The sequence below is a fragment of the Arvicanthis niloticus genome, chromosome X (assembly GCF_011762505.2).
Source record: "Arvicanthis niloticus isolate mArvNil1 chromosome X, mArvNil1.pat.X, whole genome shotgun sequence".
In the NCBI taxonomy this organism is placed as follows: domain Eukaryota; kingdom Metazoa; phylum Chordata; class Mammalia; order Rodentia; family Muridae; genus Arvicanthis; species Arvicanthis niloticus.
Window position 1 is genome coordinate 7,477,727 of NC_047679.1, and position 12,149 is coordinate 7,489,875.

Here is a 12,149-nt window from a genome sequence, read left to right on the forward strand (position 1 = left end):
CAGCATATTATATTCACTGTTCACTTGCACTGACTTCAGTGTTAGAACATATAGAACTTCCTCAGTCTTTCAACTGTGTTCAGCTATAACTTTTTATTAATACTGTTGTTTTTGAACATTTGTCAGTGAGTACTCTTCCTTATACTACAGAGCTTTATAAAATCCCTTGGGTATACCATAACTTAATTATATATCTGTTTTGAATGTTTCCCTATTTTTCACAGTTACAAATGGTGCCATATGTACGCATATCCATGATGATCTCCTTACATGAGTTCCTAAAAATGTCATTGAGGTCACAGAACAATTGAGAAATTTGCAAGATTGGGCAGATTTCTTACCTGAAGGGCTGTACCAATTTCTTGTAGCATCTGGGGAAGATGCCTGTTGTTCTATATCATAGCCTCATGGGATATTGGGATTTTCTAAAAGAAACCAGGCCACTTTTCTAGGTGAAGAAATTTGGCATTTTAATATTTGATTTGATATGTATTTCTTGATTATTAGTGAAATTTCATTATTGAATTCAAACTGTTTTTTGAATGTCCATTTGTCTTTAGTATCTCTTTATTTCTACCAATTTACCTTGCCTACTTTCCCAGGCTGTCTTTTCCTTACTTATTTGTAGGTCTTTTTTTTTTTTTTTTAAATAAGTCAAGACCATTTATTCACTAAAATAAGGAATACTTTCTCAGTGTTTCATTTGAGGACAAAGGGATATAAACAATATATCAAAGGTATCTTTGTGCTGAAATTTAAAATATCAAATTGTTAAGGAAGCCACTGCTTTCAAAACTTGATTCTCAGTTCTATTTCTTAGTCAGTGTGGCCTTCACTGAATAAAGAAAATGCGTAGTTTTCCTCCCTCGTCCTTCTCTCAGAAGATCGGAAACCTAATTTGTCAGAGCTGGTGTTCCTTTCAGCAGAGCTTGATATTTTCTTTAAATGTATGGGACCTTGCCTGAAGGTAAATTCATCCTTTCCTAGTCACTTCACTTCTCTGACTCTGCAACCCACTTTGAAAGTCCAGAAACCCTAGCAGGACATGGTGGTGCACAGCTTTAATTCCAGCACTGTGGAAGCAGAGGCAGGTGGATTTCTATGTGTTCAAGGCCAGCCTGGTCTACATGGTAAGTTCTAGGGCAGCCAGGGTTATGCAAGAAAAGACCCCGTGTCAAAAAACAACCAAAAAGAAAGTACACAAACTCCACAAAATAAAGACTTAGATGTAATGTGAAAGAGAATAACAAAAATGGCTAACTCAGTATTAAGGCTCTGGCTATTTTCACCTACTTTGAGGACATTAAAATATGTTTTGAGAATCATCTGTTTCGTGTTCTTTCCAGGAACCCTTGACCCTAGTTCTCCATATACTATGGTGTCACCAAGTGGACGAGCAGGAAACTGGCCTGGGTCTCCTCAAGTGTCTGGACCCTCACCAGCAACCCGTTTGCCTGGAATGTCACCAGCTAACCCATCTCTGCATTCTCCTGTTCCAGATGTTTCTCATTCCCCTAGAGCTGGCACAAGTGAGTGTTGTCAGCACATTTTTCCAGAGCATCACTGATGTATGACTCCGCCTTTACATTGGAAGGTCACAGTGTATTTCTCAAAGGAGAAATTCCAAACCTTAAACTTTTTCTTTCTAAATCAGTCTGCAATATTAATTAGCAACATCATGGAAAATGTAATAAGAAAAAGTGTTTTATCCTTTAGAAGTCTTAAGAAACCAAGTCTCTGCACCTCTGTCAATGACTGCTAACTTATATGTGCAATATTGAATCATAAAAGATACCTTAAGTTAACCAGCAAAGGCATAGAAGTTAATATAAGAGATTTCTAAATGTATGTCTGTTGGCTTATGTTCATAACTTTCAGTGCTTAAAGTAACGATGCTATCTATCGTTAGCTAGCTACTCATGTGTCCACAATAGGTAGTCTAGCTCCAGCTGGCATGCGTTCTCTCTGCTCTGTGTGGTCTCACACTCCATCATGGCTTGTTTACACAGTGAGTAGAGCACATAAAAAGAGTACACGGAAGTCTTGTAACTATCCCAGCATCCCTTCCAAAAGGAGGTCATAGGACCAAGCAGACTTTAGGTTGAGAAGCAGAACCCAGTTTCTTGGAGTCTCTACAGGATCACATTGAACCTGGATACAATCAGAAGATTCACGGTAGCTGATTTTGCTGAGAACTGACATATGATGACTTGGTAACAAGGAATAATTACAAGAGTTACAATTAGCTGGCAACCGTCTGACGAAGACAAAGCAGGCAGTTATGGGATAGTATGCATTTGCAATTGAAGTTACCTGTTTTCCTTCCCAAAAGGTTCCCAGACAATGCCAACCAACATGCCTCCACCTCGAAAACTACCTCAGCGCTCCTGGGCAGCATCCATACCCACCATTCTCACTCATAGTGCCTTGAACATCTTACTGCTACCCTCTCCAACGCCAGGCCTTGTGCCTGGCTTGGCAGGTAGTTACCTTTGTTCCCCACTTGAGAGATTCCTTGGATCTGTCATCATGAGACGACACCTTCAAAGAATTATTCAACAGGAAACGGTATGAGTACTATGCAACTTTCTAAGTGGTCATTGGCAAAGGCAGAAGATCTTTGTGAGGGACACTTTGTCACCTTCTCAACCATCTTGTTAGAATTAGGCTTCAACAGACCCCATTGTTTTCTGTCCTTAGACTAGAGGCTTGTACAGTTCACTGTGCTGTGTTTTCTAGCTAATGTGCTTTTTACCAAGACCTAGGAACAGATTACCACATTACACAGAACCAGTGCACATAGGGTCTGACCTTGCACATAGAAATGACTGTTTGCTCTCTGATATGCTTTTGTAGACAAACTGACTTTGAAGTTGCCTTCATCAGAATCAGAGTATTGATCATAGGTGTTAACCTTTTTTTTTTTTTTAAAAAAAAAACATGAGTAATTAGATTTTAAAAAAAATCTTGTAGAGACAAACATCTAACCAATCTTATGGTGATAACATTATTTATAGTTACCATCATTACCAGTGTTAATGATAATTAATGTGTTAATGAAGTAGCCAAACTGTTATATTGTTTGTAATAAATACTATAACACTTGCCTGAAAGTCATTTTATAATCTTTCTAGTCAGATATTTTAAAAAGAATATAAAAAGTATTTCAATTTGGATTGTATAAAATAATGAAGTTTCATGATTTTTTTAATGTTAATTTTATTTAGTTAATTATTATATTGGTTAATAAATTACATTCATTAATAAGTTATTAATAAGTTATTAATGTGTATGAGTGGTTTTGCCTTCATGTCTCTGTACTACATGCACACAGTGCATATGGAGGCCAAAAGAGACTCAAATCTTCCTGGAACTGGAATTTTATTCATGAGTTCTAGGGTGCTGGGAATCGAACCTAGGTCCTCTGGAAGAGCAGCTCCTACTTTAATATTTTTCATATGTGGACATATGATACTTGTTCATACTCTCTCCCATTGCCCTCTCTTTTCAGTGTGCCACTCTCCAATATTACAATATGGTAATTGTCATTCAGCTTAGAGATGATGAAAGCTGTGTGGCAGCCTCAGTTCTGCTACTCATGGTCTGTGCAACACTGGGCTTTGTGACTCTTGTCAGGCTTACCTGGATCAACATGTTTTCCTATTGAGACAATTCTGTCAGCAATGTTTGTGTCTTTCTCTGTTGATTTGCTGCATCCTTGTTTTGCAGTTGCAGCTGATCAATTCCAATGAACCTGGTGTAATCATGTTCAAGACAGATGCCCTGAAATGCAGAGTAGCCCTTAGTCCCAAAACTAACCAGACCCTTCAGCTAAAAGTGACACCTGAAAATGCAGGACAGTGGAAACCTGATGAGCTTCAAGTTTTGGAGAAATTCTTCGAAACAAGAGTATGTGTTTCCTACTGCATGCTTTTACTTTAGTCAGTGAATCTGAGAAGTTAAAGTAGAATGAAGAGTAAGGTGATTTCTCTCCCCCCACCCCGTAGGTTGCAGGACCACCATTTAAAGCCAACACACTTATAGCCTTCACCAAGCTGTTGGGAGCGCCGACACACATCCTCCGGGACTGTGTGCATATAATGAAGTTGGAGCTGGTGAGTTGCTGAGAAACAACCTCTTTTCTAATGAGGTCTATTTGAAGAGGCTGTACAACAGTGCTAAGAGAATAATTTTTTATTTATTAAACAATAATTAATAACTAGTATTAAAAAATTAATAGGGACATTGTGTAGTCCTAGCTATCAAATTTATGTGAGTGCCTTTAGCCCCTAAGTGGGGAGTTAAAGGCTTCACTTTAAGAAGTACATTCTTACTTTGACTTCAAATTTGTTCTTGACAAGATGTGACCCCTCTCCAATCATTGTCTGCAAGCAGAGTTCCCAGCAGCTAACTTCTCTTTGCAGAGACAGTCTGATGAGAAGAGCAAAGATCTCTCTTGTACTTGTATCTATTTTCATTATGAAACATTTTATAGTCATTTTTTATTTCTAATTTGACTCCCTACCTTTGTTGGGCATAGACTTTGTGTCCCCTGAATATTCATGAAGTCTCAAGTGTTGAGTCACAAAGAGCAGATGCCAAAAGATGCCATCTTTAGCACTCTAGGTATCTGTTCTTGCTTCTGATTGAGCTTTTTCAGGATTTCTGTTTCTGTCCACCTTGGTTTTCATTTGTATTGGGTTTCTAGAGCCAGTAAAAGAAAACAAACAAACAAAAAATAGCAATTTATTCAGTCATAGCTTTGGAGGGAAATTCTTAAACCAAGGCATCAAAATGACATGCTCTCTAAAGTCTCCACAGGAGGATATGTTTCTTGTCTCTTTCTGGGTAATACAGCCTTTGCTTATATACCCATTACTCTAACCTCTGCATCCCCATGTATGCTTCTACCTATATCTTTTTTTTCCTCTTAGGAAGGATAACAACCATGAGGGCTCAGCCTGATGACCTCTCTTCTTAAGTTGGTTAAGTTATATAGTTTGAGCCTTGGTGATAGCTGATTGTATTTTCTTGATCTTTCAGTCTTTTGAATTTAGTATTTATTTCTGGTATTGATTTGATTAATCTAATACCCCCCTCCTTTTTTGCCGCCATTTTAGTATCAGGTTTGGGGAGGCAAGATTCTTTTCTTTTTCTTCTTTCTTTTTGCTTTTATTGTTTGGATTTTCATCTGATAGGCTTATAACAGACATTATATGTCAGAAAGATCTCTTTGAGATTTTGAATGAGTAAATATCTATCTTTAAAAGCACCTGTGGCCTTTCTGCTCAGCTGTTCTCCTGTACATGAGGTAGCCATGGTGCCCAGCCAGAATGGCATGATCCTGAAGCCCCACTTTCACAAGGATTGGCAGCAGCTAGTGGACATTTGGTTCAAGCAGCCTGCATTCAGGATCTGCAGATGCAAGGCTGGGCAGGCAAAAGCATGCCACATTGCCCCTCGTCCCACATCCGGTCCCATGAGGCCTATAGTGAGTTTCTATACAGTTGCATAGCACTCCAATGCCTGGGCTGTAGACCAGGCTGGCAGGGCCTTCAGCCTGGAGGAACTCAAGAGTGGCTGATATCCACAAGAAAATGGCTCGCACCAGTAGCATATCTGTGAACTCAAGGAAGCGAAACAAATCCACTGAATCACTGCAGGCCAAAGTGCAGCACCCAAAAGGGGACGGCTCCAAGCTTATACTTTTCCCCAGGAAGCCTTCTGCTCCAAAGAAGGGAGACAATTCTACAAAAGACCTTAAATTGGCCACCTAGCTTACAGGACTGATGATGCCTATCCGGAATGTATACAAAAAGGAAAAGGCCAGAGTCTTCACTGAAGAAAAGAACTTAAAGCTTTTGCCAGTCTTGGCATGGCCTGTGGTAATGCCTGGATCTTTGGCATCCAAGCAAAAAGGATGAAGGAAGCTGCTGAGCAAGATGTTGAAAAGAAAAGTAATGTGCAGTTGGAGAGCTGCAATGAATTTTCCATAAAGGAAAACAAGAAAAAAAACCACCTGTGATTTAATCTTTTAAGCTATTTATTACCTTGGTTTTCTAGTTTATTTAGGGAAGCAGTCAGAAACAGGACTTATAAACCAAAATGGACCTCAGTCAGCAAGAACATGTGTTGGTCCTTAATTGTAGGGAGGGTGCAGCATATGTCAGAGTGCCACCAAGCATTTGTGAGCATGATTAGAGCCTCACTCAAGATGTGGCTCTAGTAATAGGTATAAGTGTACCTGTAGTGGAAGAGGGCACTGGGTGGGATACAGGGAGGAAGCAGTGAAGCCCTCAGCTTTGTTGGCTCTATGAAGACAGAGGCAAGAGTTGGTGTCTGAGACACTGTAGCCACTGGCCTTGGGTGCTCAAATCTACACCAGAGCTTTTAGTTATTTCATGGATTTTTTTTTAAGTAACAGTGCATGCTGTCTGAATGAATAAATATAAGGTGAAGTTCTAACTCCTCCGACTTCATAGCAGATGTGATTTTTAAATGTTGACAGGTTTTTGTCATTCTTTTTCCCCACCTTTCCAACAGTTCCCAGACCAAGCAACGCAGCTGAAATGGAATGTGCAGTTTTGCCTCACCATCCCTCCCAGTGCACCGCCCATTGCACCTCCTGGGACACCGGCTGTGGTCCTGAAATCCAAAATGCTCTTTTTTGTAAGTATCACCTGAAGTCGTCTTGTGCGTGCAGAGTTTCTGAGGACAAAGGCTCGTGAGTGTTATAGAGCATCTTTTGAGTGAGCTCTTCCTCCTAACTGCTTGCCTAGAATTCTCCACTGTTAGGCTGTGGGGTTCTTAGGTCCCGTAGTAACAACAGAAATATTTCACAGTGGTAATTGGGAAACAGTCGTAACACTCGGGTGGGGCTCACTTTTCTCATCATATTTAATTTTCTTGTACTTGCTGGGTCTTAATCTGAAAGTAAATGATAGTACCTCTCACTAATCGAGACAAATATTTGATTTTCTGTTTTTATTCTCTTTGTGTATCTACAGCTTCAACTAACTCAGAAAACATCAGTCCCTCCCCAAGAACCTGTTAGTATAATAGTTCCAATTATTTATGATATGGCTTCAGGTACCACCCAGCAGGCAGACATTCCCAGACAGCAGAACTCTTCTGTTGCTGCGCCAATGATGGTCAGTAACATTCTGAAGAGGTTTGCAGAGATGAACCCTCCACGACAAGGTACATGAGCAGTAGATGGTATTTTGTTGCATATATGTTATAACACTTCCTTTGAGAGAGACCTGGCTCTCGTTCCCTCTCTTATCCCCTTTTCCCTACTCTGCCTCCCAGTCCTACTCCTAGTGCGCTGTTGCCATGGCCCTGCCTGTCGCTTTCTTTCTTTCTCACTGGTTCTTCATTTTGTTCATTTCTCTGCTGCCTGGATTTCATTTTTGTTAGCAAATTACTATTGGGACTGAGCTGGTTGCCCATGTCAGAAGCTTGTATTTATAGCACACATTGCCACAAAGCCCTAGGTTAGGATGATAGAATTTTCCGTGGCTGTGAATCCCTGCCTTGCATCAGTACCTGCCACTCTGTACATCACAAAGTTGGAATGCATGTTGGTTTCTCATACTCCATGGTTCGATCATGAATAGAATATTATTATCAAAAGTTGTGTATCTTCTAAATGTTTTGTGAAGAATAAAAGCTGATACAAATGGCATCACTGCTTTTTTGGGCTTCTTATGTAAGTGTCAGGCGGGTGCAAGTGAGCCTTTTCCCTGAGTGCACAGTGAAGCTCTGAGACTCGACCTTTCCAAGGACACCAGAGTGTTTCTTGAAAGATAAATGAGGTCCCTTCGACAGTGGAGTAGCCCACGTTTAACATGTATGTGACTCCTGGCAATGCCAAATTTGGGGTTCTAAAACATGAAGCTCTCAGCAAAGAGAACTTTTCTTCAATTTTGCTCATTTCTAATATTTAGAAAATTTAAGTGAATGTTCACTCATGCCTAATGCTCAGGAAGTCCTCTTTATATCCTTAGAATAGCTCGCAAACCGAATTACGGTAAATGAGGAAAAAGCTGTTCTCTGAAACAGTTTAAAGTATCACAGTATCAAAAGTTTTAGGAATCCTGAGGGAAAAAAGGAGTTTTTTTATCCTATACCTAGGTAAGTTCTTGCTTCGGTTTCTAAGCAATAACACTGGGCAGTAGAGAACAGTGTGCTTCATTTGTTAGAATACTTCTGACAATTTTCTGCTTTCATTCTTTAACCTTTCTCTTCAGCTGAGAATAGGACCTCAGGGATCAAAGTTTCAAGTTACCACAATTCTCAGGCTAGCAGTCCAGTAGAACTTGGATGATAAACATAATTCCTCCATATGGATAACTTTTTAAAGCATATCATATCCTCTGGAATTTGAAAATTGAAAGGAAAATGTTTTGATCCTACTACAATCAAGCAAACTTTCTACCTACCAGTGAAAGTGTCAAAGAAGAGCGTATGCATGTTTCTGTGCACACACACACACACACACACACACACACACACCTCAGTTCATTAAGGAAGTGGAAAGGTATTATTGGGGTGCTTTCTTTTTTTCCTATGTTCCTTCTTTGGTCGGACAACCCTTTGGATTTCCTTTGTCCTTCTTTCTGTACCCTCACTTTTCAATGCTTGGAGCAAAGGCTGGCAGTGACTTGCACAAGAACACAGTGTCCTGCCCTTTGACAGGCCATAATTCATATAAGGGCTTCAGTTCCCCCCACCCCCATCAGCCATAAGTAGTTGTCAAAACATGTTCTACCAGGAAGGATCCAGTTTTGCTTTATTCTGTCTGGATGGGGAGTTGTGAAGCTGAGTGAGGTGTGAGAAATCAAGTTTTATCTAAAAACCTGCCATGAAATAAGTCAGCTTCCTTGCCCTTCTCCCACAGTGCAAAAGTTTTGAAGGAAAATGCTAGCTCGGTTCAGTGGTGTTTCACCTCTAATTTCTGCCCATGGAGGCTGAGGCAGGAAAATTGTGAGTTCTAAGCCAGTCTGGGTTACATAGTGAGAGTGTTCATTATCTCCTAACAAGTAAACAGGAAAGAAAAGGGGAAAAATAACTAAGCTTAAATAAACCTTTTCTCCTTTTAAACAGAAACAAAACCTCCTTTATTTTTGTATTTAATTGACTTCGGTCTTAATGTATAACTTCAGAAGTCACATTTTCTTGAAGCCAACAATCTCCAGGACCTGTTTCATTGTCCAATATAACTGCCACTAGCCAAATTTAACATTTTACCTAAATACACAATATAAAATAAAAATGTTGAATTTCTTAGCCAAATTAGTGCTCTATTGAGCATGCACATGTCTTTTGCCACAGAACATTTTATTGGACAGTAGTGTTTCTATAACGTTTCGGACACAGTCTTATCTGACCTTTTGTGCAGCTTTAGTGGGAAGGACATCACCGAAGTCATAACCAATGCACAAATATAAATTAGAACTATCCTTACATCCAAAATGCTTCGTTCATCTCTAAAGTCAGACTGTTAAAGTCTTATCCAGTGTGGCACCGTTTCTGTGCACTGAAAGCCTCTCTCTCTCTCTCTCTCTCTCTCTCTCTTTCTCTCTCTCTCTCTCTCTCTCTCTCTCTCTCTCTCTCTTTAAACTTGACGCGTACTTCAGGTTTCTTTCTGAGACAGAAACAAAGCCCAACCGAAATATATGCTATGCCACACCAGCTTCCAGTGCCTAAAATCTGAATAGTTGAAAATACTTGAGTCTTTCATTTTAAATTTGTGACAGATTTTAACCATCCCTTCCCTCACTGGTGTGTTAACGTCTCTCCTGTACTGCGAATAGCTAATGACCATTTTTCTCTGTTGCAGGTGAATGCACAATATTTGCAGCTGTTCGTGATTTAATGGCTAATCTTACACTGCCCCCCGGTGGGCGTCCATAGACACTATTGTTTTTAAACCAGGAAGGCTGACAAATGAAACAAAACACACACAAAAAAAGGCTGAATTCAGCCTTCAGTTTTAAAAAGGAAAAGGACTTTTTTAACCTTAAGAGCTAAATATTCTAAACTGGCAACATTTTCAGGGTGCACTTCATCAAAAAGACCATCATTTTTTTTTTTTTTTTTTTTTTTATAGTGAACTTGTATAGTGTGTTTAAATGCAACACATTTCAAAGTAGGTAACAGATCAGTGTCTGCGTGCCAGTAATAGATTTAATATTCTGTTTTATACTATAAAGTAATGAAAATGCCAAACTTGTTTATTTAATTGTTTTCTTATGTTTTGGGTGTAATGGTTCTTTTTGATTTTTATTTTGTTTTTTTTTTTTAAAGGCAGGTCTGTCAGTTTTGAATACTGTAAAACTGTGACAAACTTTATATTGGAGCTGTATTTTAATATGACCGCTTTGAATCCTTACTCAGAAATGGTTTTGGGAGCTGTTAAACACATCCCAAAAAGCAATATTTAATAAAACTAGGATATAAAAGAGACACTTGTGTGTGTATAAGCTCTCTAGAGTTCTTAGGGCCTCCCTTCATCATTAACCTGGTGAGGCCAGTCAGTTTTCTAATTATATATAATGTCTGAAATTTGACCAAAAACATTTGTGTTTTAAGGTTAGTTTCTTCAGACATTCCTAACCTGACTGGTGATAACATTTAGCACCTCAGTTGTTTTTCAATATAGGATTTGGATAAACTGAAAGAGCTTTGTCTTTGAAAAGAGACAGTGACTTATAATGATCATGGATCCCAAATGTAATTCTCATGTGTGAGAAAATGGGAACCTTTTTGGTAGGAAAATGTTATTTTTAAGGTATACTTCTGCACACAGCATTAACTAGGAAACAAAAATCATGAATGCTTTAGTCTGCATGAAGTTTTTCTTTTTATCTTATTTAACTTTTTACCTTCCCCAGCCCATTTGGGGTTGTTCTAAACAATCTCAATTTTATCCATTGTCAGCAAAACGATAGGACGTTTTGTTGGACACAACCTAGTCCAGTCATTTGAAAAGTCCACAGTGCAGGGCCTGTCCAGTGTTCAGTGGAGTTTCTGGCACTGGCAGGTCTCAATAGGATTTTTTTTTTTTGTGTGTACTGTCTCTTGCAGCCAGTCAGGGACTTTTTTAAAGCTTGATGAATATGGTCTGATTTAATGTCTTCTGATAACTTGATGTTATTTGGAGCAGTTTTTCGTTTTGGTCAAATTCGTGTTTTGTGTGTTTTTTTAAAATGATAATATCATGCTGAGTTATCTAGACAATGTATTATGATCCTTGATAAAATTTTAGATGTTTGATTTACATTTTATGATGATTGAGCTTCTACAAGTATAATCATGAGATTCTAGTTTTTTAAGTATCTTACTGCAACTATATCATGTGTTCTCAACTTGGCTTGAGTCTCCCTTTGCAGTCAGAGTTGAGGCCTTCTTTGTCTTGTCTCTTTTCTGCCTTCATCTCCTGCTTTTCACCCAACTCTGCCACTGTTCCAGAGTAGGTGACTAAACTTTTATTCTTCCTTTAGCTTAACCTTTTTCTCCTTGTATTTTCAGTTCTCTTTGCAGTACTAATCACATGGGTTTGGCAATCTAAGATGTCTTGATCAGGAGTCAATCCTTTTCTATTTGGAGCTGAATCCTATCTTTCATGTAGAAATCTACATGTATATACAAGAAATGTATTTTTATCTGCAGGATGATATTGTTTCAAATAATTTTATTAATAGAATTAACTTTTCAGGTATTTTCTCTTTTAAGTGTGGTTTTAAAATGTTAAATGCATTTTTATACATGATGCATTCAATGGCTACTTTTTTCCTAAATATAACTCTCCTTTGAGTGCATTGTGTAAATCAAGTAAGATGGGATTCAATGAACAGAATTTGATTTTGATGCTTATTAAGAGTAAACCAATGAATTTGAATTTTGATATCATGCTTGGTACTTGGAATTGGTATATACTTTATTAAAGCTTGGAAATACTTAGCATTTGAATCGTAACTTTTATCACGAACCATGTCTTTTGCCTCTTTTGTTACCAGATTCAATCAAAGAAACTGGATATCATAGTGATTTTTCTCTAGTAGGTGGTTTGGAACTTGATTTTAAGGTGTTTTCAATGTGATTTTAGTATTTACGGTAATAAATAAAATTTGTACAAGTTTCAG

At 38.5% G+C, this 12,149-nt stretch overlaps 1 protein-coding gene and 1 pseudogene across 2 annotated transcripts in view; both read left to right on the plus strand.

Annotated features, from left to right (window-relative positions):
* The window catches only part of Med14 (mediator complex subunit 14), a 77,323-nt gene extending 65,356 nt beyond the window's left edge, over positions 1 to 11,967 (plus strand). For both annotated transcript variants that reach the window (XM_034486374.2, XM_034486375.2), the window contains 7 exons: positions 1,347 to 1,529; positions 2,333 to 2,568; positions 3,730 to 3,909; positions 4,008 to 4,115; positions 6,544 to 6,669; positions 7,008 to 7,200; positions 9,845 to 11,967. In XM_034486374.2, the coding sequence (XP_034342265.1) occupies positions 1,347 to 1,529; positions 2,333 to 2,568; positions 3,730 to 3,909; positions 4,008 to 4,115; positions 6,544 to 6,669; positions 7,008 to 7,200; positions 9,845 to 9,918 (1,100 nt within the window). In that variant the 3' untranslated portion in view covers positions 9,919 to 11,967. The remainder of the gene's footprint in view (positions 1 to 1,346; positions 1,530 to 2,332; positions 2,569 to 3,729; positions 3,910 to 4,007; positions 4,116 to 6,543; positions 6,670 to 7,007; positions 7,201 to 9,844) is intronic.
* Positions 4,122 to 6,643, plus strand: LOC143435559 (large ribosomal subunit protein eL13 pseudogene; annotated as a pseudogene).
* Positions 11,968 to 12,149: the final 182 nt, after the last annotated feature.